The following is a 22,599-nucleotide window of genomic DNA, read 5'->3' as shown; positions in this document are numbered from 1 at the left end:
GATAGCCAGTGCCAGGGGAATGCCATGCTCTGATTGGCTTGGATTAAACAGGATCAGGTAGGGATGGGGTTAGTTTATCTTAATCACGTGGGAGAGAAATGAATTTAACACAGTGGGGAATGGAGTTTGGATGTGCGCCCAACAGTGTCCGTTACAGTAAGATAAGTTAGATGAATTTAGAGAAGTGTTTGTTAATTTGGGCAATTTGGAAAGCTTTCATGACTTTTTTTTATAGATGTGGGTTACTGATGGAAATGAAAGCTATATTAATATGGGTTGGTGACTGAGACATGAGTAAATGGACACAGTGGGGGGGTTGATAAATTTGATTTTCTGCTTCAAACAAAGGAGAGAATATGGTAACTAGAGAGACATGTTGGTCAAGATTTGTAGAGTTGTTTTTGCGGTTGTTCCAGTATTCAAGATTTGGCAGTGTTTATGGCCTTAGGGAGGAATATAGGAAGGGGGCTTTCATTTTTGTTATTCTCATTTTTTATTAATATATAGTGTATTATTTGCCCCAGGGGTATAGGTTTGTGAATCATTAGTCTTACATAATTCACAGTACTCTCCATAGCACATACCCTCCACAATGTTCATAACCCCCCCACCCTATCCCTACCCCCTGACCTGCCAGCAACCCTCAGTTTGTTTCGTGAAATTAAGAGTCTCTTATGGTTTGTTTCCCTCCCGATCCCATCTCGTTTCATTTTTTTGGGAAGGGGGCTTTTAGAAGAGAGAATCCCTCAGCTTCAAAAAGGAGGAAAGATGTTGCCTGCCTTCTGTGAGCTGGAAAGAAAAGGTTGGGAGTAATGGTAGACTAGTGGTTCTCAGCCAGACAGTACCAGCCATTTGGGGTACATTTTGGAAACTTGGATTGTTCTGCATGTCTTTAGTTGTGTTGAACAGTTATATACTGAAATATAATTCTTACTGTAAATCTTTTCCTTTTGTTCCCCATCATGTTACCATCAAATCAGTATACTGGTCTCTTTTTTTGGTCTTACATGTGTAGATGGGTGATAAATTTTTATTTCAAGATAGCAAAAGAGTTACTTAGAATATTTGTCATAAAATAGTGTTAGGTCTTGGGGCGCCTGGGTGGCTCAGTGGGTTAAAGCCTCTGCCTTCAGCTCGGGTCATGATCCCAGGATCCTGGGATCGAGCCCCATGTCGGGCTCTCTGCTCTGCAGGGAGCCTGCTTCCTCCACTCTCTCTCTCTGCCTGCCTCTCTGCCTACATGTGGTTTCTCTCTCTGTCAAATAAATAAAATCTTTAAAAAAAAAATAGTGTTAGGTCTAGTAGTTAAGAAAGTTGAGAACCAGTGCTTCTCAAACTCTAAAATACATGGAGCTCTGTTTCAGCAGGTCTGGGGTGGGGCCTCAGGGTGTCCATTTTTTTTTTTTTTTAAAGCAAGCTCCTGGATGATACAGATGCTGCTGGTCCCCCATTGTACTTTGAATAGCAAGAACTGAAGCAGATTGGTAGATGAATGGCTCCTTGTGTTTTTAAAAGGTGTTTGATTTTATGAATGTGGTGGGATTTGCAAGAGGTACTGGCCAAAGGAGGAAAAGGTCAGTGAGGGGCTTTGAGGACTCAGTTCTGAGAACTGCTTCGGGAGGTCTATCATGACTGATTCCTGGAAATGAGGACAAGCAAATGGTAGGATTGATGTGGGTTTAAGAGTCTTCAGCTTGGGGCGGAAAGGAATTGATAATATAGGTGTTGGTGGAAAAAGTACTGTGTGTGTGACTAGTATGTGCATATACAATTAAAATATTTAAACCGGAACCATTGTTTTGACTTATCCATCTTCAGGTCAGTAGGGGGCACTGGCGGATTAAAAAACACATTTGAAAAGCTGCCCGGTCCCTATTTGCACACTCACTATTCCAGGAAGTTTTTCTAGGTGCTGCTGCTAGAATTGAATATATATACCCAGTCCCCAGATTCCTGTTACTCGATTCCATTCATTACACAAATGTTTATCATAGTCCAGCTGTGACTGAGCACTGTGCTACACCCTCGTGGGTACAAATAAAAAGTCCTAGGTCTTACTCCGGAGAGAGTCCCCAGATTTGGCCGCATGCCAGAATTATTCAAGAGGTATTTTCCAGGGCCCTGCCCATGGGTCTGATTTCATTTTTATGTGAGGTTCAGGTACCTCTGGTTTTGAACCAGCCCACCCCTCAGGTGACCGAAACTTGAGGTTAGTGGCTCAGAAATGGCCCATGCCGATGCAGTGTGGTAACCGCTCTGATGTCAAAGTTGTGGCAAGTTGGGTAGATTGGGTCACAACTTTGGCTACACATTAGAATCACATAGCGAGCAAGTCCTGCTGCGCAGGCGGTGCCCAGGTCAGTGCAGTCGGAACCTTTAGGACTGGGGTGTAAGCATCCAGTTTGTAGTGTAGCCGCCCTTGAGAACTAGTGATTTAGAGGAGCGAGCACCAGCAGGGGGCATCAGGAGACTTAGTACAGTAGAACATTGCCTGCGCTGACCTCTGAAGCTGGCGGGGAGGAGGGGGACACGGGACGATTGGAAGGGCCTTCCGGGGAGAGCAGAGAAGTGGGTGCAAGGACGCTGAAGGGTTCGGCGCTGTCTTAAGACCTTGGGCTTCACCGTGTTCCCCTGGGCAAGATACTCAAATTCTCTGAAGCTGTGTCCTCATCTGTAAAGCAAGGATAAGACTAGCACCAACCTCAGACTTTTGTGTGGGTATAAATTAACTTGGACCCCAAGCTTCGCACAGTGCTTGGTATCAAGTAAGGGTTCGATAAGCGTGAGCTCTTACTGACTTTTAGTGGCCGCTTGTAGGACGCTGCTACATACTGTTGGGGTTGTGCATGATCTTGGGGCTTTCCAAAAGTATTTTTTACTTTCAAAATTTGTTTGTTGATGGGCTGTGGGAGAAGAGGGGAAAGGAGAATTTAAGGATGCTGCTCAGGCTTTTCGCTTGGAAAACCAAGGGACGGTTAGAACTACTTGGTGGGATGGGAAAGTGGAAGAAGGCTGAGGTGGGTTTGATCTGACACAGATTGGCCCCCTTGAAGTGTCTGTGGACATTATCATGTGGTGATCAGTTGACATGAAACCCAAGGGTATGACTTTTCATGAGAGATGTGGGTTGGAGATTGGGGAATCATCAGACATCTTGAGGGAGAGAACTTGGCTTCCCGAAAACTCCAACAGTTCCTTCCTGAAGGACAGAGATCTGACCTCTGCTCAGAGCTCCCCACTCCCAGGAGCCTGAGGTGACCGTGTCCTTGGCTAGCAGGCATTTTACCTTACATACTCTGTGGCTGTTTGGTCTTGATGTAATTGTCTGTCTTTCTGAAATTAATTTTCTTACCATGAATAGTATATCACTAGTGCAGACTGAGGGGAGAACAATACTGCTAAATGGAAAAGGAAAATCACCTGTAAATTGCAAAAGAAGTGTTGTAACTTTATTTTATGTATTATTTTAAATGGCACACATTTGGGAAGATAGTAAAGATTTTCCCCCTGCAATATAAGCATATCCAAAGGACTTCTTGAGAAATTATAATGAATATGTATATTTATACATACACATATGTGTTTATTATGTGTATATATTTGTCATATATGTATATAATGCATGTGTATTTACTCACATAAATACATATTTATGTGCAGGATTAACTGGGTTTTTTTCCTTTCTGACCCTTCAAAGATGTTGGGTGGTGGATCACAAAGAAGAAAGTCTGCCCAGCCCCATTGGATGATGTCAGAAAGCACAGGCTCAGGTTCAGTTGATAGTATGTTTGGTTTAGGGCTGAGCAACTTTAATGAAGTTCCTTAATTTCTCAGAGTTCCATTATCAAGATACAGCGGGACCAATAATATGCCCCTCCATTTGGCACAGGATTGTTGGGAGGTTCAGATACAATAACATGTGGAAAGAACCGTAAACTATGAAGCGCTGTATGAACGTAAGCTATTTTCTATCCCTTCTGCATTGCATCTGTCTCCTGAAGTGATCTAGAGTTTTGGGTAGCACCCTGGACTTAGGACTGACTGTCACAAATAGATGAAACTTGCATAAATTCACTTCTCATATAGAACTGAATTCTGCTCAGGACACCCTAACAATTTTCCATCTAAAATGCTAATGGCCTCTTGTGTGCAGCTAACGCTGGGAGAGGAGAAGGAAGGCGTAGATGAATTGTACCTTAAAAGAATGGGGAGCAGAGACAAATGGAAAACAGTAGACAATCGACTAGATATTTATGATAAGTGAATTCATTACCCTGTGGAGCCTACGCATGTTTGTAGACTTTCATGATTAGAGGATCTTTGTGTATGTGTGCTTGACACTTCAGTCTTTTCTAGGCTAGACTGGAAGTTTTTAGAGGCTAAGAAATGAACTTTGCTATTTGTTTGTATGGTACATTTAAAATTACTGCAAGTAATTAGATGCGTAAGACATCTCTATTGCAAAGAAACATATCTGTTTCCAAAACTCGACAGTTGACTTATTTATAATATGACAGGAGAGTGCCAAAAGATTTTTGAAATGAAAGTTTAAAAAGAGTTGATTTTCCCCAAGAATACTTAAGTGGAATTTTACGGTTAGTGCATATAACATGAAAGTTCATGTAGATATTTTCGGAGGGGTGTGTGTGGAAATCTCAGTCTGAAGATAAATCCTAGAATTTGGAAGTTACTTGTTTTTCACTTGGAGTTTTTCCTAATTTCTGCATGGCCTCATGCCAGTTCTTTTAGAAAACTTGAACAGTGCCAATTTCTTAATGTAGTGGGTTTTAAAACTTCATTCTATACTAAAAGTGGTAGAAGCAAGAATTTAGAGCAAGGGCTGGAGAGTTTTCAATATGCTGAGAGCCTATAACTTTGAATATTAAGCTGTATTTTTATGATAATGGCATTATAGATAGTACAGTTGTATTTTGAATGAGTATTGTTTTAAGGGAACTTTAAATACAGTCACCCTTTGTCTTCCTACTTCTTTCTGCCTCTTTGAAGCAACTCAGTGTGTTTTATTCAAAGCCCACACTGGCTCCAACTTAAGGATGTCTTTGTTTGGTTGGGTGAGGATGAGGAGCCCTTCATGGGAACTAGAGACAGGTTCACAGGCATTTGTTAATGGCTCTAGTTGGGAGGGATATCCAGTGGTTTCTTTCTTCAGAAATATCTATTCATTCATTTGACTGGCCTTTTTTTTTTTTTTAAATTTTAAATTTTAAATATTTTAATTTAAACTCAATTTAGTTAACATATACTGTATTATTAGTTTTAGGGGTAGAATTGACGGATTCATCAGTTGCATACAACACCCAGGGCTCATTTCATCATGTGCCCTCATTAATGCCCATCACCCAGTTGCCCTGTCCACCCCCCACCTTCCCTCCAGTAACCCTCAGTTTGTTCCCTAGAGTTAAGAGGCTCTTATGGTTTGCCTCCCTCTCTGTTTTCATCTTACTTTATTTTTTCTTCCCTTCCCCTTTGTTAATCTGTTTTGTTTCTTAAATTCCACGTATGAGTGAAATCATGGTATTTGATGGTATTTGTCTTTGACTGACTTACTGTGCTTAGCATAATACCCTCTAGTTCTATCCATGTAGTTGCAGATGGCAAGATTTCATTCTTTCTGATGGCTGAGCAATATTCCATTGTATATATAGACCACGTCATCTTTATCCATTCATCTGTCGATGAACATCTGGGTCTTCCCATAGCTTGGCTACTGGGGACACTGCTGCTGTAAAGACTGGGGTGCATATGCCCACTTGAATTCACTATGTTCGTATCCTTTGGATAAATACCCAGCAGTGCAATGGCTGCATCGTAAGGTAGCTCTATTTTTAACTTTCTGAGGAACCTCCATACTGTTTTCCAGAGTGGCTGCACCAGTTTGCATTCCCACCAACAGTGTCAGAGGGTTCCCCTTTCTCTGCATCTTTACCAACATCTGTCGCTTCCTGAGTTGTTCATTTTAGCCATTCTAACAGGTGTGAGGTGGTATCTCATTGTGATTCTGATTTGTATATCCCTGACGCTGAGTGATGTCGAGCATTTTTTCATGTGTCTCTTGGCCCTTTGTAAATGCCCATGCATATCTTCTGCTTGTTTCATGACTGGATTTTTTGGGTGTTGAGTTTGATAAGTTCTTTATAGGTTTTGGATACTAGCTCTTTATCTGATAAGACATTTGCAAATATCTTCTCCCATTCTGTCAGTTGGTTCTGTCGATTGTTTCCTTTGCCGTGCAAAAGCTTGTCATCTTGATGATTTCCCAGTAGTTCATTTTTACTTTTGTTTCCCTTCCCTCCAGAGATGTGTCTACAAAGAAGTTGCTGCAGCCTAGGTCAAAAAGGTTGCTGCTTGTGTTCCCCCCTACGATTTGGTGGATTCCTATCTCACATTTAGGCTTTTCATCCATTTTGAGTTTATTTTTGTGTAGGGTGTAAGAAAGTGGCCCGGTGTCGTTCTTCTGCATGTGGCTGTCCAGTTTTCCCAACACCATTTGTTGAAGAGATTCTCTATTTTCCATTGGACATTCTTTCCTGCCTTGTTGAAGGTTAGTTGACCATAGAGTTGAGGGTCCATTTCTGGGTTCTCTGGTCTGTTCCGTTGAGCTGTTAGTCTGTTTCTGTGCCAATACCATGTTATCTTGATGATTATAGCTTTGTAAACAGCTTGAGGTTTGACTGGTCTTTTTAAGTAGGATATATGAAAATAGTAAAGGTTTCTTTTTCTCTTCTCTCCATCCCACAGACGTCAGTCCTTGTGAAATAACAGAATGTTTTTCTTTATGCTTGCTGAAATGAATCTCCTCTCCCATTAGAGGTGCTGATTCACGTGTTGTGTTATGACATGGGTTAAACTGGCAAGTGAGTAAGTAAGCAAGCACCGAGTGATACGAGGACTCCAACAAGTTTCCTGACTCCTCTGTTGATTGCTTACCTCACTTGGCAAATATTGACCCTGAGCCTGTTTGTGGAGTCAAATCATTCGGGAGCACTGTTAGAAGTTGCTGTGTATAATCCAAACATTGACTTTTCTTGTTTTTGTTCGTATTTTTTGCAGAGATTTTCATTATGAATCCAGATTATCATCAACTGAATTGAGCCTTCTTACACAGCCGCGTTTTTCCTAAAAAATGTTACTATTCTTTTCTTTCCTTAAGAAAAAGCTGTGAGTAAATGAGATGAGGTCGTAGGCAGTTGTCAGTGAGTTCTGTGTTCTTTGTAGCGCAGTGGTTTATTAGGAAATGAAACCTGGGTTTTGATAGACTTTGTGTTGACAAAATAGCTCTTCCTCTTAGAACATACAGATTTTTTTAGTTACTTGAAAAAATGGAAGCGTTTGAAAGACAATTCTTGAAGGAAATTGTTCCCCTCTGATTTTTTTCCTCCTTGTAGTCCCCTAACTCAGAAAAGATTGAATGGATATTGGGGTGCCATTCTGAAAGAGAGAGAGAGAGAGAGAGAGAGAGAGAGATAGGTAAGCAGTGCTAAGTTTCTGTCTGAATGAGGAAGTTCAGATAAATTTGAAACATGGTAGATTATGTGTCATGTGTGTTCTAAGTCTGTGACGCCAGTACAGCCTGACCAGCTGACTCAGAACGTGCCTGAAGAAACGGTAATCTCACTCCTTGGCCTTGAGGTTCCCTTCCTGTTTATCAGACAAGTTTGTTACTTATTGTGTGACTTTAACAGAAACCGATAACTATTTTTAAAGAGTAGAATATGGAACAGTTGCAGATGAACCATAGTTTCTTTGCTGACCTAATTTTGTGGTGAATTCTGCCCTCCGAAGATAAAATAGAAGTTGGTTTTACGTAAGCCAGAGATAGTGTTTATCTTAAAGACAGCCTCATTTTCCCCTCTTATCTCTTTAGATCACAGTTTGTTTATGGTGGATGAGGAAGACCCAGGAGGTATCAGTTACTCTACTGCAGAATTACAGAATTGAGTTTCTCACAAAATAGTTCTGTATTGGGGCATCTGGGTGGCTCATTCGGTTAAGCATCTGACTTCTGGGCAGGTCCTGATCCTGGCATGAGTCCCGCATCAGGCTCCCTACTGAGTGGGGAGTCTTGCTTCCCTCTGCCCCTCCCTATGACCCTCGCTCTGTCCCTCCCCCTGCTTGTGCTTTCCCTCCCTCTCTCTCTCTCTAATAAATAAACTCTTAAAAAATAGTTCTGGGGACGCCTGGGTGGCTCAGTGGGTTAAAGCCTCTGCCTTCGGCTCAGGTCATGATCCCAGGGTCCTGGTATCGAGTCCCGCATCGGGCTCTCTGCTCGGTGGGGAGCCTGCTTTCTCCTCTCTCTGTCTGCCTCTCTGCCTCCTTGTGATTTCTGTCTGTAAAATAAATAAATAAATCTTTAAAAAAAATAGTTCTGTATTTGTCGTAGTTGGAAGACCATTTTTCTACTTGTAGGTTAAAGTCTAAACTCTTAAAATACTGACTTCACAGCAGCTCACTGACTTCATAATCCATTTACTGTGAAACAGTCTGAAATGATTGTGGTTTCCGTTGTTGTGAAAGTGTAAGTGCTCCCAAATTTATACATCCAAATGAATGCCCATCCAAATGGTCGTTTTGAGAGGATAGATTTAATTATCTTGTCAGTACATTTTTTTCCAAGGCATGGTGTCGCTGATCAGTAGGTTTATTCAAAAAATATCTTCACGCATCAAAATATTTTTACTCCTCTTCATTTGGAGTGATCTTCATACTTTGGAAGTTTCTTGAGAATACACTTAGGAACCAGGCACTTTCCTTCTTTGTGTATTACAAAATGAATCAATGTATATTGTAAAATCTTTAGGAAATACAGAAGATACTAAAGACTCACCCTTAATTCCCCCACCTTTTATAGACAACCACAGTTAACCTCTTTTCAGACTTGTTTGTGGGCATACTTACACATATCTTCCAGAAAACTTACAACCCCCAACCCTTTAAACAGTGCCATTTTCTAATCTGCTTTTCTCACTTACATTTCAAATGTACCGAAACTGCTTTTCTGACAAGCTTAAATTTTGATCTGAAAGCATTTGGAAATGGAAGCCACATGATCACATTTTAAAAGTAAATTCACTTTATTAATTTGTTACATAAATAGTTGGAATAAATTCTGACTCCGTATTTGATCTATCAAGGTTACTACTTTGAAGAGAAAGAACTCTTTTTGAGAAGGCATACTGTTTATTTTTCTCTCTGGCTGCGCTTTTTTTTTAACCACCTTAACCATTTTTTTAGTCATTTTTTTTTTTTTTTGTATTGCAGTAAGAAAACAACCCACACATAACAAAAAATTTACTATCTTAGCCATTTTTAAAGAAGATTTTATTTATTTGTTTATTTGACAGAGAGAGACACAGTGAGAGAGGAAACACAAGCAGGGGGAGTGGGAGAGGGAGAAGCAGGCTTCCCGCTGATCGGGAGCCCGTCGTGGGGCTCGATCCCAGGACCCTGGGATCATGACCTGAACCGAAGGCAGACACTTAACAACAGAGCCACCCAGGCACCCCTATCTTAGCCATTTTTAACTGTACAGTTCAGTAGTGCTAAATATATTCACACTGATGCACGATAATCTCCAGAACTTTTTTTTATCTTGGGAAGGTGAAACTTTCTATCCATTGAACTTTTCCCCATTTCTTCCTCCTCCAGCCCCTGGTAACCACCATTTCACTCTCTGTTTCTATGAATTTGACTACTTTGGATGCCTCGCGTAAATGAAGTCATACAGTACTTGTCTTTTGTGACTGGTTTATTTTGTTTAGCATAATGGCCTTGACAGTGGGTTGCTTTCACCTGTTGGCTATTGTGAATAATGTTACTATGAACCGGACTATATATCCTCAGGATCCTGTTTTTAGTTTTTTGGGGATATATACCCAGACATGGAATTGCTGGATCATATGGTAATTCTATGTTAATTTTTTAAAAAGATTTTATTTATTTGACAGAGAAAGAGAAAGCACAAGTAGGCAGAGAGGCAGGCAGAGAGAGAGGGGAGGAAGCAGGCTCCCTGCAGAGCAGAGAGCCCAATGCGGGGCTCAATCCCAGGACCCTGGGATCATGACCTGAGCCGAAGGTGGAGGCTTTAACCCATTGAGCCACCCAGGCGCCCCTCTATGTTTAATTTTTCTGAAGAACTTCCACACTCTTATTTTTTTAAAAAGATTTTATTTATTTATTTGACAGAGATCACAAGTAGGCAGAGCAGCAGGCCGGGGCGAGGGGTAGGAGGGAGGCAGGCTCTCAGCTGAGCAGAGATCCCAATGCGGGGCTTGATCCCAGGACCCTGAGATCATGATCTGAGCCACCCAGGTGCCCCGAGGAGCTTCCACACACTTTTCCCTAGGTGTTGCACCATTTCACAGTCCCTCTAGCAGTACACAAGGGATCCACTGTCTCTGTATGCTTGCTAATAATATTTGCTATTTTCTGGTGTTTTGATAGTGGCCATCTTAAGGTGTATGAGGCGAGACTATAACTACTTTTTAAAAATAGTATATAAGTAATACTGAATAAACTGTTCTTTTAAAAAGCCAAAACAGTACAGTGGAGATAATATTCAGGTTCCCACTGTCTGTATCCCTTTAACCCTCTTAGAGAAAGAAAGCCTCGATTACCAGTTGGTGTGTGGCTCTCCAGATGGGAAAGGATTGCTGTATAAAATGTAGATATGGTCATGAATGCTCATTATGGCAGGAAGGCATTTTTTTTTTGATATTTCACAAATATGGACTCATTTAGTTTCTCTTTATTTTTAATTCGGTGTAAAACACTTTCCTAAGGACAATAGTGTAGCCTGATTTGGGTAGAATTGTTCCTTGATTTCATCATTTTGTTTTACCCTAAACTCTTGCACATAGTTTATTTTTTCATTTCGTGTTCTTTCTTTTTTTTTTTTTTGGACAAGAATATCCTCAAAAGTATTGTCAGTTTTCATAGACCTTTTTAATTTTTTAAAAGATTTTATTTATTTAGCACAAGCAGGGGCAGGGGGAGGGACAGAGGGAAGAGGAGAAGCAGGTTGCTCTCTAAGCAGGGAGCCCGATGTGGGGCTTGATCCCAGGACCCTGGGATCATGACTGAGCCAAAGGCAGATGCTTAACTGAATGAGCAACCCAAGCACCCCAGACCGCTTTAAAAAAAAATACGTTTCAGATTTTTATCTCTTAACCGAAAAGAATCAGATTAAAAGATTTTGTTTTTAATGAAGAATGTTTTCACGTGGAAATAACTGCAGAAAAGGTTGACTGAGGATCAAAGAACCATTGTAACATTTGGAGGAAAAATATATAATTATGCCTCGTTTCCTATAAATAGGAGAATATCTAATTTTAAATGACATTTACTGTAAAAATGTCCCCACATGCGCTTATTTTCCGCAGTGATAGATATAAAAATGGTCTCATATAATAACTTTGGAAACAGCTGCACATTTTAATGTATAGATTATATGACCGATAAGTTATATAATAGCTAAAATGCAATAATTAAGGCTTTAGGTTTATTTGTACAGTTTTTGATACTGAATAATTTTGTGTATGTTATCATCAAAACCCATCTGACCTTGATATTAAAAGGGAACTTCTTGTGTGAGAATGTTTTGATATTATTAAAGCAGCAGACTTGGTTTATGGCTCTGTATTTGCTGTGTTTAGAGACTGTACCTACTCATGGGATAGCTGAAAAGATTGTGGTGTTTCAAAAATCATCCTCACGCTCTAAACCTTTGGTTTCTCTGTTACTGCTCTTTTCAGAGGCTGGTCCTAGTGACACTAAGTCTTAACATCAGTCCATTGGGTGGCTGCCAAAAGAAAGAAACACATAAACTTTCGATTGTTGATTCTGCCTTCCCCTGTAGTTGTTTCCCAGAATTTCCAGTTGTGGTACATTATTCTTTTCTCTGTGTTTCTCCAGTCCTTTGTCGGTTAGTGCACTCATCACAAGTGGTGTAATTATTTGTCCACTTTTTTAGATGGCGGAGGCAGCAACCACATCTGACTGTCTTTGAAGTCTGTTTTCATTGTTCCATTAAAGAGTTGCTTTGATGTTGTCCTTTGTGTGGCTTATAGGGCCATTAACTGAGGTAGGGAAATGGAGAAAAACAGGGTTTGGGAGAAAGGAAATTCATTATGAGGTAGCATTTGAAACACTTAGTGAAAAAGTCTATGGGGAGTTCCATGTGCAAGCCTGAGGCTTAGGAGAGGCTGGGGTTGGGAATTCATATTTGGGCATAAGTGGCATATGATCGAAGTCAAAGACTTAGATTCAAATGAAATTGCTCCAGAGTGAGAAAGGGGAGAGGGTGAAGGACTGCTCTGACTCACCAGCTTTCAAGAAATGGGCAGAGAAAGATAAGGCCCAAAAGGAGAGGGAAAGAATGCCCTACAAAGCATGTACAATGGAGCTAGAGTAGAATCTTGGCAACGGAAGCAAGAGAGAGTGTGAAGATGGTAGAGGGGTCACCAGTTTTGGGGTGCAGCCAGGATGCCAGATGACCATTGGAGTTTAGTAACTGGGAAGCCATTGGTTGCCTTCGGAAGAATGATTTTAGGTACGTTGAGTAGCGAGGGGGGAGGGAATGAAGTAGAGAAAGCAAGTATGAGTCTATTTTTCTTTTCTTTTTTTTTTAAATCAATCAATTAATTAATTAGAGAGCAAGAGAACACAAGCAGGGAAAGTGGTAGAGGGAGAGGGAGAAGCAGGCTCCCTGCTGAGCAAGGATTTCCCCATGTGGGGCTTGATCCCAGGACCGTGGGATCATGACTTGAGCCGAAGGCAGATGATTAACTGACTGAGCCATCTAGGCTCCCCAAGAGTCTATTATTCTAACTTTGTGTTGAAATCTCACATACAGGGGCACCTGAGTGGCTCAGTGGGTTAAAGCCTCTGCCTTCCGCTCGGGTCATAGTCCCGGGGTCCTGGGATCAAGCCCCACATCGGGCTCTCTGCTCTGCGGGGAGCCTGCTTCCTCCTCTCTCTCTCTGCCTGCCTCTCTGACTACTTGTGATCTGTGTCTGTCAAATAAATAAATAAAATCTTAAAAAAAAGAAGAAATCTCACATACAGAAAAATACACGGATAACAAGTAAATTTTACAAATTGACCATACTAGCATATCTAGTACTCTAGAACCCCTCATGGTCCTGGTCATTCCCCAGCTTGCAAAGGGTATCCACTATTCTTTTTTTTTTTTTTTTTGGCCTGAAATTATTTTATTATTATTATTGAAGTATGGTTGACATATAGCGTTTTATTAGTTTCAGGTGTACAACATATTGATTCAACAATTCTATACATTACTCACTGCTCACTGTAATAAATGTAGTTACTATCTGCCACCATACATTATATAATATTATTGGCGATATTGCCTATGTTGTGTTTTTCATCTCTATGGCTTGTTTTATAGCAGAAGTTTGTACTTCTTAATCCCCTTTATCTTTTTTAAAATTAACATATAATGTATTATTTGTTTCAGGGGTATAAGTCTGTGATTCATCAGTCTTACGCGACAAACAGCACTCACTACAACACATATCCTCCCCAGTGTCTATGCCCCAGCCACCCCTTGCTTCCACCCATTCCCCTCCAGCAACCTTCTGTTTTGTGAGATGAAGAGTCTCTTATGGTTTCTCTCCATAGTTAGTTGCGTCTTGTTTCATTTTTTCCTCTCTTTCCCAATGATCTTCTGCTTTGTTTCTCAAATTCCGCATATCAGTGAGATCGTATAATAATTGTCTTTCTCTGATTGACTTAATTCACTTAGCATAATAACCTCTAGTTCCATCCACATCGTTGCAAATGGCAAGATTTCTTTTTTTTTTTTTTTAAGATTTTATTTATTTATTTATTTGACAGAGAGATCACAAGTAGGCAGAGAGGCAGGCAGAGAGAGAGAGAGGGGGAAGCAGGCTCCCTGCCAAGCAGAGAGCCCGATGTGGGCCTTGATCCCTGGACTCTGGAATCATGACCCGAGCTGAAGGCAGAGGCTTTAACCCACTGAGCCACCCAGGCACCCCAAGATTCATTTTTGATGGCTGCATAATATTCCATTGTATGTAGATATATACCACGACTTTATCCGTTCATCTGTTGTTGGACATCTGGGCTCTTTCCATACTTTGACTATTGTAGACATTGCTGCTATAAACATTGGAGAGCAGGTGCCCTTTTGGATCACTACATTTGTTTTTTGGGGGTACATACCCAAGAGTGCAATTGCTGTGTCATAGGGCAGCTCTATTTACAGTTTTTTGAGGAACCTGCATACTGTTTTGCAGAGTGGCTGCACCAGCTTGCATTCCCACCAGCAGTGTAGGAGGGTTCCCACATCCTTGCCAACATCTGTCATTTCTTGACTTGCTAATTTTAGCCATTCTGACTGATGTGAGGTGGTATCTCATTGTGGTTTTGATTTGTACCTCTCTGATGCCAAGTGATGTCAAACACTTTTTCATGTTTCTGTTGGCCATCTGGATGTCTTCTTTGCAGAAATATCTGTTGATGTCTTCTGCCCATTGTTTGGATTATTTGTTCTTTGGGTGTTGAGTTTGATAAGTTCTTTTTCTTTTTTAAAGATTTTATTTATTTATTTGACACAGAGAGAGAGAGATCACAAGTAGGCAGAGCGGCAAGGAGAGGTGGGGAGGGGAGCAGGCTCCCTGCTGAGCAGAGAGCCCAGTGCAAGCCTTGATAGCAGGACCCTGGGATCATGACCTGAGCCAAAAGCAAAGGCTTAACCCACTGAGCCACCCAGGCGCCCTTGATAAATTCTTTATAGATTTTGGATACTAGCCCTTTATCTGATATGCCATTTATAAATATCTTCTCCATTCTGTCAGTTCTCTTTTGGTTTTGTTGACTGTTTCCTTTGCTGTGCAAGAGGTTTTTATCTTGATAAAGTCTTAGTAGTTCATTTTGCCTTTGTTTCCCTTGCCTTTGGAGATGTGTCTAGCAAGAAGTTGCTGTGGCTGAGTTGAAGAGGTTGCTGCCTATGTTCTCCTCAAGGATTATGATGGATTCCTGTCTCACATTGGGTCTTTCATCCATTTTGAGTTTATTTTTGTGTATGGTTTAAGGAAATGGTCCAGTTTCATTCTTTTGCATGTGGCTGTCCAAATTTATCAACACCATTTATTGAAGAGACTGTCTTCTTTCCATTGGATATTCTTCCCTGCTTTGTTGAAGATTAGTTGGCCGTAGAGTTGAGGGTCCATTTCTGAGTTCTCTGTTCTGTTCCATTGATCTACGTGTCTGTTTCTGTGCTAGTACTGTACTGTCTTAATGAGTACAGCTTTGTAATAGAGCTTAAAGTCCGGAATTGTGATGCCACCAGCTTTGGTTTTCTTTTTCAACATTCCTTTGGCTCTTAGGGGTCTTTTCTAGCTCCATACAAATTTTAGGATTATTTGTTCTAGTTCTGTAAAAAGTTGATGGTATTTTGATAGGAATTGTGTTGAATGTGTACATTGCTCTAGGTAGCATAGTCATTTTCACAATATTTGTTCTTCCAATCCATGAGCATGGAACATTTTTCCATTTCTTTATGTCTTCCTCAATTTCTTTCATGAATATTCTATAATTTTCTGAGTATAGACCCTTTGCCTCTTTGGTTAGATTTATTCCTAGGTGTCTTATGGTTTTGGGTACAATTGTAAATGCCATTGACTCCTTAATTTCTCTCTTCTGTCTCATTGTTGGTGTATAGAAATGCAACTGATTCCTGTGCACTGATTTTATATCCTGCCACACTGTTGAATTCCTGTATGAGTTCTAGCAGTTTTGTGGTGGCATGTTTTGGGTTTAAGGTATCATATCATCTGCAGAGAGTGAGAGTTTGATGACTTCTTTGCCAATTCGGATGCCTTTTATTTCTTTTTGTTGTCTGATTGCTGAGGCTAGGACTTCTAGTACTATGTTGAATAGCAGTGGAAATAGTGGACATCTCTGCCGTGTTCCCAGCCTTAGGGGAAAAGCTCTCAGTGTTTCCCCATTGAGAATGATATTCGCTGTGAGTTTTTCATAGATGGCTTTGATGACACTATGAGGTATGTACCCTCTATCCCTACACTCTGAAGAGTTTTGATCAAGAAACGATGCTGTACTTTGCCAAATGACTTTTCTGCATCTGTTGAGAGGATCATATGGTTCTTGTTTTTTCTTTTATTAATGTAATGTATATATGGTTCTTGTTTTTTCTTTTATTAATGTAATGAATTACATTGATTGATTTGTGGATGTTGAACCAACCTTGCAGCCCAGGAATAAATCCTATGTGGTTGAGGTGAATAATGTTCTGTTGGATCCTATTGGCCAGTATCTTGTTGAGAATTTTTACATGCATATTCATCAGGGATACTGGTCTTTTTGGTGGGGTCTTTCTCTGATTTTGGATAAAGGTAATGCTGGCTTCATAGAAGGAGTTTGTAAGTTTTCCTTCCATTTCTATTTTTTGGAACAGTTTCAGAAGACTAGGTATTAATTCTTCTTTAAATGTTTGGTAGAATTCCCTTGGGAAGCCATCCAGCCCTGGAGGCTTGTTTGTTGGTAGTCTTTTAATTACTGCTTCAATTTCCTTGTTTGTTATGGGTCTGTTCAGGTTTCTATTCCTTCCTATTTCAATTTGGTAGTTTATAGGTATCTAGGAATGCATCCATTTCTTCCAGATTGCCTAATTTGTTGGTATATAGTTGCTCATAATTTCTCATAATTGTTTGTACTTCTTCAGTTTTGGTTATAACCTCTCCTCTTTTTCATGATATTATTTAGGTCCTTTCTCTTTTCTATTTGAAAAGTCTGGCCAATTGTTTATCAATCATTAATTCTTTCAAAGAACCACCTCCTGAGTTGTGTTGATTTGTTCTACTGTTCTTTTGGTTTCTATTTCATTGATTTCTGTTCTGATCTTTATTATTTCTCTTCTCCTGCTTGGTTTAGGTTTTATTTGCTATTCTTCCTCTAGCTCCTTTAGGTGTAGGGTTAGGTTGTGTATTTGGGACCATTCTTGTTTCTTGAGAAAGGCTTGTAGTGCTGTATACTTCCTTCTTGGGACTGCCTTTGCTGTATCCCAAAAATTTTCAACAGTTGTGTTTTTGTTTTCATTTGTTTCCATGAATTTTTTAAATTCTTCTTTTAATTTCCTGGTTGACGCATTCATTCTTTAGTAGGATGCTCTTTAGTCTCCATGTATTTGAGTTCCTTCCAACTTTCCTTTTGTGATTGAGTTCCAGTTTCAAAGCATTATGGTCCGAAAATAGGCAGGGAATGATCCCAATCTTTTGGTACCAGTTGAGACCTTATTTGTGACCCAAGATGTGATCTATTCTATTCCATGTGCGCTAGAGAAGAATGTGTATTGTTTTGCTTTGGGATGGAATGTTCTGAATATATCTGTGAAGTCCATGTGATCCAGTGTGTCATTCAAAGGCCTTATTTCTTGTTGATCTTTTGCTTAGATGGTCTGTCCATTGCAGTAAGGGGGCTGTTAAAGTCCCCTGCTATTATTGTATTGTATTGTATATTGTTGATGTGTTTCTTTGATTTTGTTGTTAATTGGCTTATATAATTAGCTGCTCCCATGTTAAGGGCATAAATATTTACGATTGTTAGATCTTCTTGTTGGATAGACCCTTTAATTATAATATAGTGTTCTTCCTCATCTCTTATTACAGTCTTTGGTCTAAAATCTAATTTGTCTGATGTAAGGATTGCCACCCCAGCTTTCTTTGATGTCCATTAGCATGGTAAATGGTTTTCCACCCCCTCACTTTCAATCTGGAGGTGTCTTTGGGTCTAAAATGAGTATCTTGCAGACGGCATATTGATGGGTCTTTTTTTTTTTTTTAAATCTAATCTGATACCCTGGGTCTTTTGGTTGGGGGCATTTAGCCCATTTACATTCAGGGTAACTATTGAAAGGTATGAATTTGGTGCCATTGTTTTGCCTGTAAGATGACTATTATGTATATTGTCTCTATTCCTTTCTGGTCTGTGTTACTTTTTGCTCTCTCTTTGCTTAGAGGACTCCTTTCAGTATTTCTTGCAGGGCTCCATACGTCCTACCTTCCAGAAAGTGGTCGTTTTTCTATTCGTAGAGTTGCAGCTGTTCTTTTCTTTGATCTTGGGTTAAGTTAGCAGGTGTTCAGAATGGTTTCATAACTATCTAGCTGAATTCCTGGGACCAGAAGAAATTAAGGTCTCCTGCTCCTCTGCCATCATGGACTCTACTCCTCTTTTTAAAAATATATTATTTATTTAGGTAATCTCTACACCCAGCATAGAGCTTGAACTCACAGCTCCAAGATCAAGAGTCACATGCCCTTCCAACTGAGCCAGCTGGGTGCTCCATGGATATCCAATATTCTCCATTCTAACCATAGTCTATTTTTAAAGTAAATTTGTCAGTGAAGAAAGATAGAAGGATGGGTGATAGACTGAGAATTAGGGGTGGAGGGTATTGATTGTGTTGTGTTTATGATGGAAAGATTTTTATTGAATATAAATAAATCCAGTAACTTAACTTCTTTAGTCGCTGGCCAGTCACTGTTTATTTTTAAGTTTAGGACAATTTTCATTTCATGCTTTCAGATGTTTTTAAAAAGTATGTACATTTGAGTGTTTATACAAACCTAAGTTGAATAACTGTTCCCCAAGCATCTGCTTGTGGAATAGTGGTTTTCTAAATTTGGCTGATTGTGGGAATAGATTCTTGCCCCCCTCCCTTAGATTTACTGAATCAGATACCATGGGGAAATGTGTTGGGATCTCTGCTCCTAAAAAAAAAAAAGAACCTTCCCCAGGTGATTCTGAAACCTCTTCTGTATGCAGGCTTACAACGTCAGGCTTACATTTTGTCCAAAAGGAAACTGACATATATTTTAAATGAAAGGTCTAATAAGATCATAGTTCTTTAATTGAGGGAGAAAAAAAGTGTCACCCTTCTTGAAGGTGGGAGAGACTATATACTGGATTCTCCATAAAGTTTAAAAAGAAAGCAGGTTGTCAGGGTTTGAACCCTACCATTTATGAGCATGCTTGAGTAATTCTGAAAATGGCTTATTTAGCTCGAGATTTTTATTTGTCTTTAAGACAGTTTTACTGGGACACAATCAGAAAGTGATCACGGAGTTACAGAGTCTGGGACAGTGTTTATTTGCAAAACAAGGACAGGTTAGCCTTCTGGGTACCCATTATGAGCTGAGTGTTTATGACCTCACCAGATCCATATCTTGGCTAACTGTGTCCAAGATCTCCTTTGCTGCTGGAGCTGAAGGCTAAACTCAATCTCAAGCCCACGTGTTTTTTCTTTTTAATTTATTTTTTAAATTGTGACCTGAGCCTTTTTGAGTAAACTCATTAGCTTCCTGGAAACTCTGTAAGGGCAAGGACCATATCTCCCTATATGTTGTGGCATATTTTGCACTGTGCCTGACGTGGAGTAGGTGTACAACAAATTTATTTTTGCAATAAAATCATAGTTGACCTCTTCTAATTATTATATTGTTTGTAACCCTGCTTTCCCAGCCAGATTTGTTTTGCTCTCATCAGTCCTTGATGACCTTCACTGAAGAGAGTAAGAAGCAGAAATCCTTAAAGATGGTTGTGGTCTATGCCATTTATGGCACTTCTTGTTAGGCCCGTCCAACCACCTGCAAATCCTAGAGCTCAGTTTCTAATGTTGATGAAAACCCTTTATGGGTTATGTAAAAACAAATGTTGAAAGATGAAGAATCCAAATGTTTAAGTTGGAGAATATACCTTAATAAGGGAGAGTTTAAGATATGTTGCTGGGGAATAGAATCAGACAGAAAGAAAGAAGGATTAGCCACATGAGCCAGGAAACTTGCTGGTACTCCCCTGGAGGTTTGCAAGGCTAAGTGTCACCAACTTACCTTTGTCTGAGTCAGATTTTAGTTTTGCCTGTGACTGAGGTCTCTTGCAGCTGTATTTAAAACCTCAGACCAGTCACCACACTGAGGTCCTTAGTTTGAAATCACCACACTGGGGTCCTTACTTAGAGACCCCAACTGTCTGAGTTCCAGGGGAGGCATCTAGTACATTTCAAGGATACATTCCAGAGGATAGGCTGGATTTAAAGCAACAAAGCTGTTGAATCTAGTTATTCTGTACCTGTAGCTTAGAGCTCATTGAAGATGCAGTTCTTAACAGAGTGGGCTTGACTTTGGTCTATAACAAGCCAAACTTATCAAATCTGAACTAGAGCATGTCTAATCCGCTCTTGGAAGGTGCTTTTGTACCCATTTTCTGAGCCAAGCCATCTGTCCTGGGTAGAGAGTAAACCTCGCAAACAAAGATTCTCAAGTACTATCTCTTGGGACAGTAAGGCCGGGGGTATGCACAGCCTAGAGGTTCCAGCTTCTTATCAGAAAAGGTCCAGAAAAGGCCCCAGGAGGTGTTTTCAGTCTGGTTGTACCATAATGGGTCGAGACCCCTCCTGGAGAGAGGATGCCTCTGTGCTCTAGTCTCACACAAGGCAACCCAACAGAAGTGTCCGTTGGAGAAAAGATGATAAAGCCAGAGCTGAAGTGATTTAGTGATCCAGATCCTGGAAGTTGGTTAAATCTTTCTTCAAGTCCTCTCACTTCCAGATTAGTGGGGTTTTTTTCTTCCTGGAGGAGACAGGAGATTGAAAAATGTTCTTCTTTGACTCCTCTTTTGCTCTCTCACTTTCATGGGGTGATCTCTGCCCATTTAAATAGCCTTTCTCTTCTTAAATTCTGATATCAAATGGGTTGGCCTGAATACTCAGTATGAGCTCTCACAAGTTACGTTAAATACCTGGTAGGGGCCCCGCCTCCAGAACCCCCATTTGTGATAACACGTGGTCTGGCTGAGGCAGGATGCGGTAGTCACTCCCAAGAGGAGCCCCATTTGATGCCAAAAAGGAAAGGGAACCACCCAGGATGTTGGGTAGTGCACGAGCGTCAGGCTGGTCTGCCTGTGGACCTGGTACTGAGGCTCCTTGTGTGGGTTGCTGTTGCAAAGGTCAGTAGCACCTGGTTTGGTACCACGGTCAGATTCCTTAGGAATCCCCCCTGGCCTCCAGATTCCACTCATATTTCAGCATGGTCTTGGTGCAGTTTAGGCATGCATGGAATTTTTGAGATACGGTTTATGTACAGTGAGATGCACAGTTGTTAGGTTGTATAGATCTTACAGTTAAGAGTTTTAACACATGTAGATACGCCTTCTGTAACCCATACCCCAGTTGAGGCATGGATCATTTCTATCATCCCAGAAAGTTCCCTGCTGCCCTTTCTCAGTAAGTCCATCCCCTCCCCACGCTTCACTCTCCCTCCCCTAGGCATGACTTTTCTGATTTCTGTCACTGTGTGTTAGATCCAAGGCCCTGGATTTTTAAAGACATACCGATTTGCTTGAAGTGTGGATGGTGAGAGATGTCAGAAAACATTCTTTTGAGCCATGCCTGGGAGGGGTGCTACTGGCATCCAGTGGGTAGATGCCAAGGATGTCAGGAAGCATCCAGTGCTCAAGACAGCGCTCACATCAAACAGTGATCCAGGCCAAAGTGTTAATATTGCTGAGGTTGAGAAACCCTGAAGTAAATTATGTGCTCTTGGCAGAGAGAACTGTGGCCCTAGGGAGTGTTAATCTGTAGTTCTCCCAAGTCTTCTGGGGTGAGGGTTATTTTTTCCTGGTTGTTGTTGAGAGCCTTCGGGAAGCTGAAAGGGCAGCTGCAGGAGGAACCTTTCTTGGGTGCTCCCGCCCTCGAGGGCACAGTTCTTGCTGTGGGATGGGAGGGGCCATGGCTTTGGAGGGGGCGGAAGACTGACTGGAGAAGAGGGAGAAAACAACTTGAGCAATAAAGGACCAGGCTTTACTTAATATTGAAATTAGAGAAGTGGATGAAAGGGAAAAATAAAAGTAATCAAGAGTCCAATAAAATGTTACATTTAAAAAGTGAGTAAATTGAGGTTAAAAAGATCAAAGGGAGTAAAAATAATCACTGAGAACAGAAGAAGTAGAAATCTGCATTAAAACAACAGAAGGCTACAAGGTGAAAAACAAAATATGTGAGAAATAGATTGGGTTAAGGATTGAAAGCAGGAATTGAGAATTAAAAAGGTCAGCATAAGGCATTATGTCAAAGAAGGATGAACGTAAGGGCGCCCGGGTGGCTCAGTCAGTTAAGCGTCTGTCTTTGGCTCAGGTTGAGATCCCGGAGTCCTGGAATCTAGCCTGGCATCGGGCTCCCTGCTCGGCAGTGAATCTGTTTCTCTCTGCCCCTCTGCCTGTTTGTGTGCTCTCTCTCTCTTGCTCTCTCTCTCTCTCTCTTCCTCTCTTCTCTCTCAAATAAATAAAACCTTTAAAAAAGAATGATGAAGTAGAGGACAGTATGAACCCCAAATGCGTGGGGGCTGCGGTGCTGGATGGGGAGTGGGAAAGGGTGAGGCACCAGCTCTTGGGATCAAAGTCCAGAGTAAGGCTAGCTGGCTCAGGGGGAAAGTCCCCAGTTCAAGGTAGTGTTGTCGGTAGGTTGTGGACAGACCTAGGGGGCAGAGAGCACTGAGTTGGCACCTCCAGATACCAGCAGCCTAATAG

The 22,599-nt window shown here is 40.8% G+C and overlaps 1 protein-coding gene across 4 annotated transcripts in view; it reads left to right on the top strand.

Annotated features, from left to right (window-relative positions):
* Positions 1 to 22,599, top strand: part of APOO (apolipoprotein O) — a 60,384-nt gene that overhangs the window by 2,983 nt on the left and 34,802 nt on the right. Inside the window, exon 1 of one of the 4 annotated variants that reach the window (XM_032329960.1) lies at positions 2,527 to 2,671. The exons of the other annotated variants lie outside the window; for them this stretch is intronic. Coding sequence (XP_032185851.1) covers positions 2,670 to 2,671 — 2 coding nt within the window. The 5' untranslated portion in view covers positions 2,527 to 2,669. Of the gene's footprint in view, positions 1 to 2,526; positions 2,672 to 22,599 lie in introns of those variants that run through there. 4 annotated transcript variants of the gene reach the window in all.

This window comes from Mustela erminea, chromosome X, assembly GCF_009829155.1.
Source record: "Mustela erminea isolate mMusErm1 chromosome X, mMusErm1.Pri, whole genome shotgun sequence".
In the NCBI taxonomy this organism is placed as follows: domain Eukaryota; kingdom Metazoa; phylum Chordata; class Mammalia; order Carnivora; family Mustelidae; genus Mustela; species Mustela erminea.
This window is presented reverse-complemented; position numbering and strand designations above follow the sequence as displayed.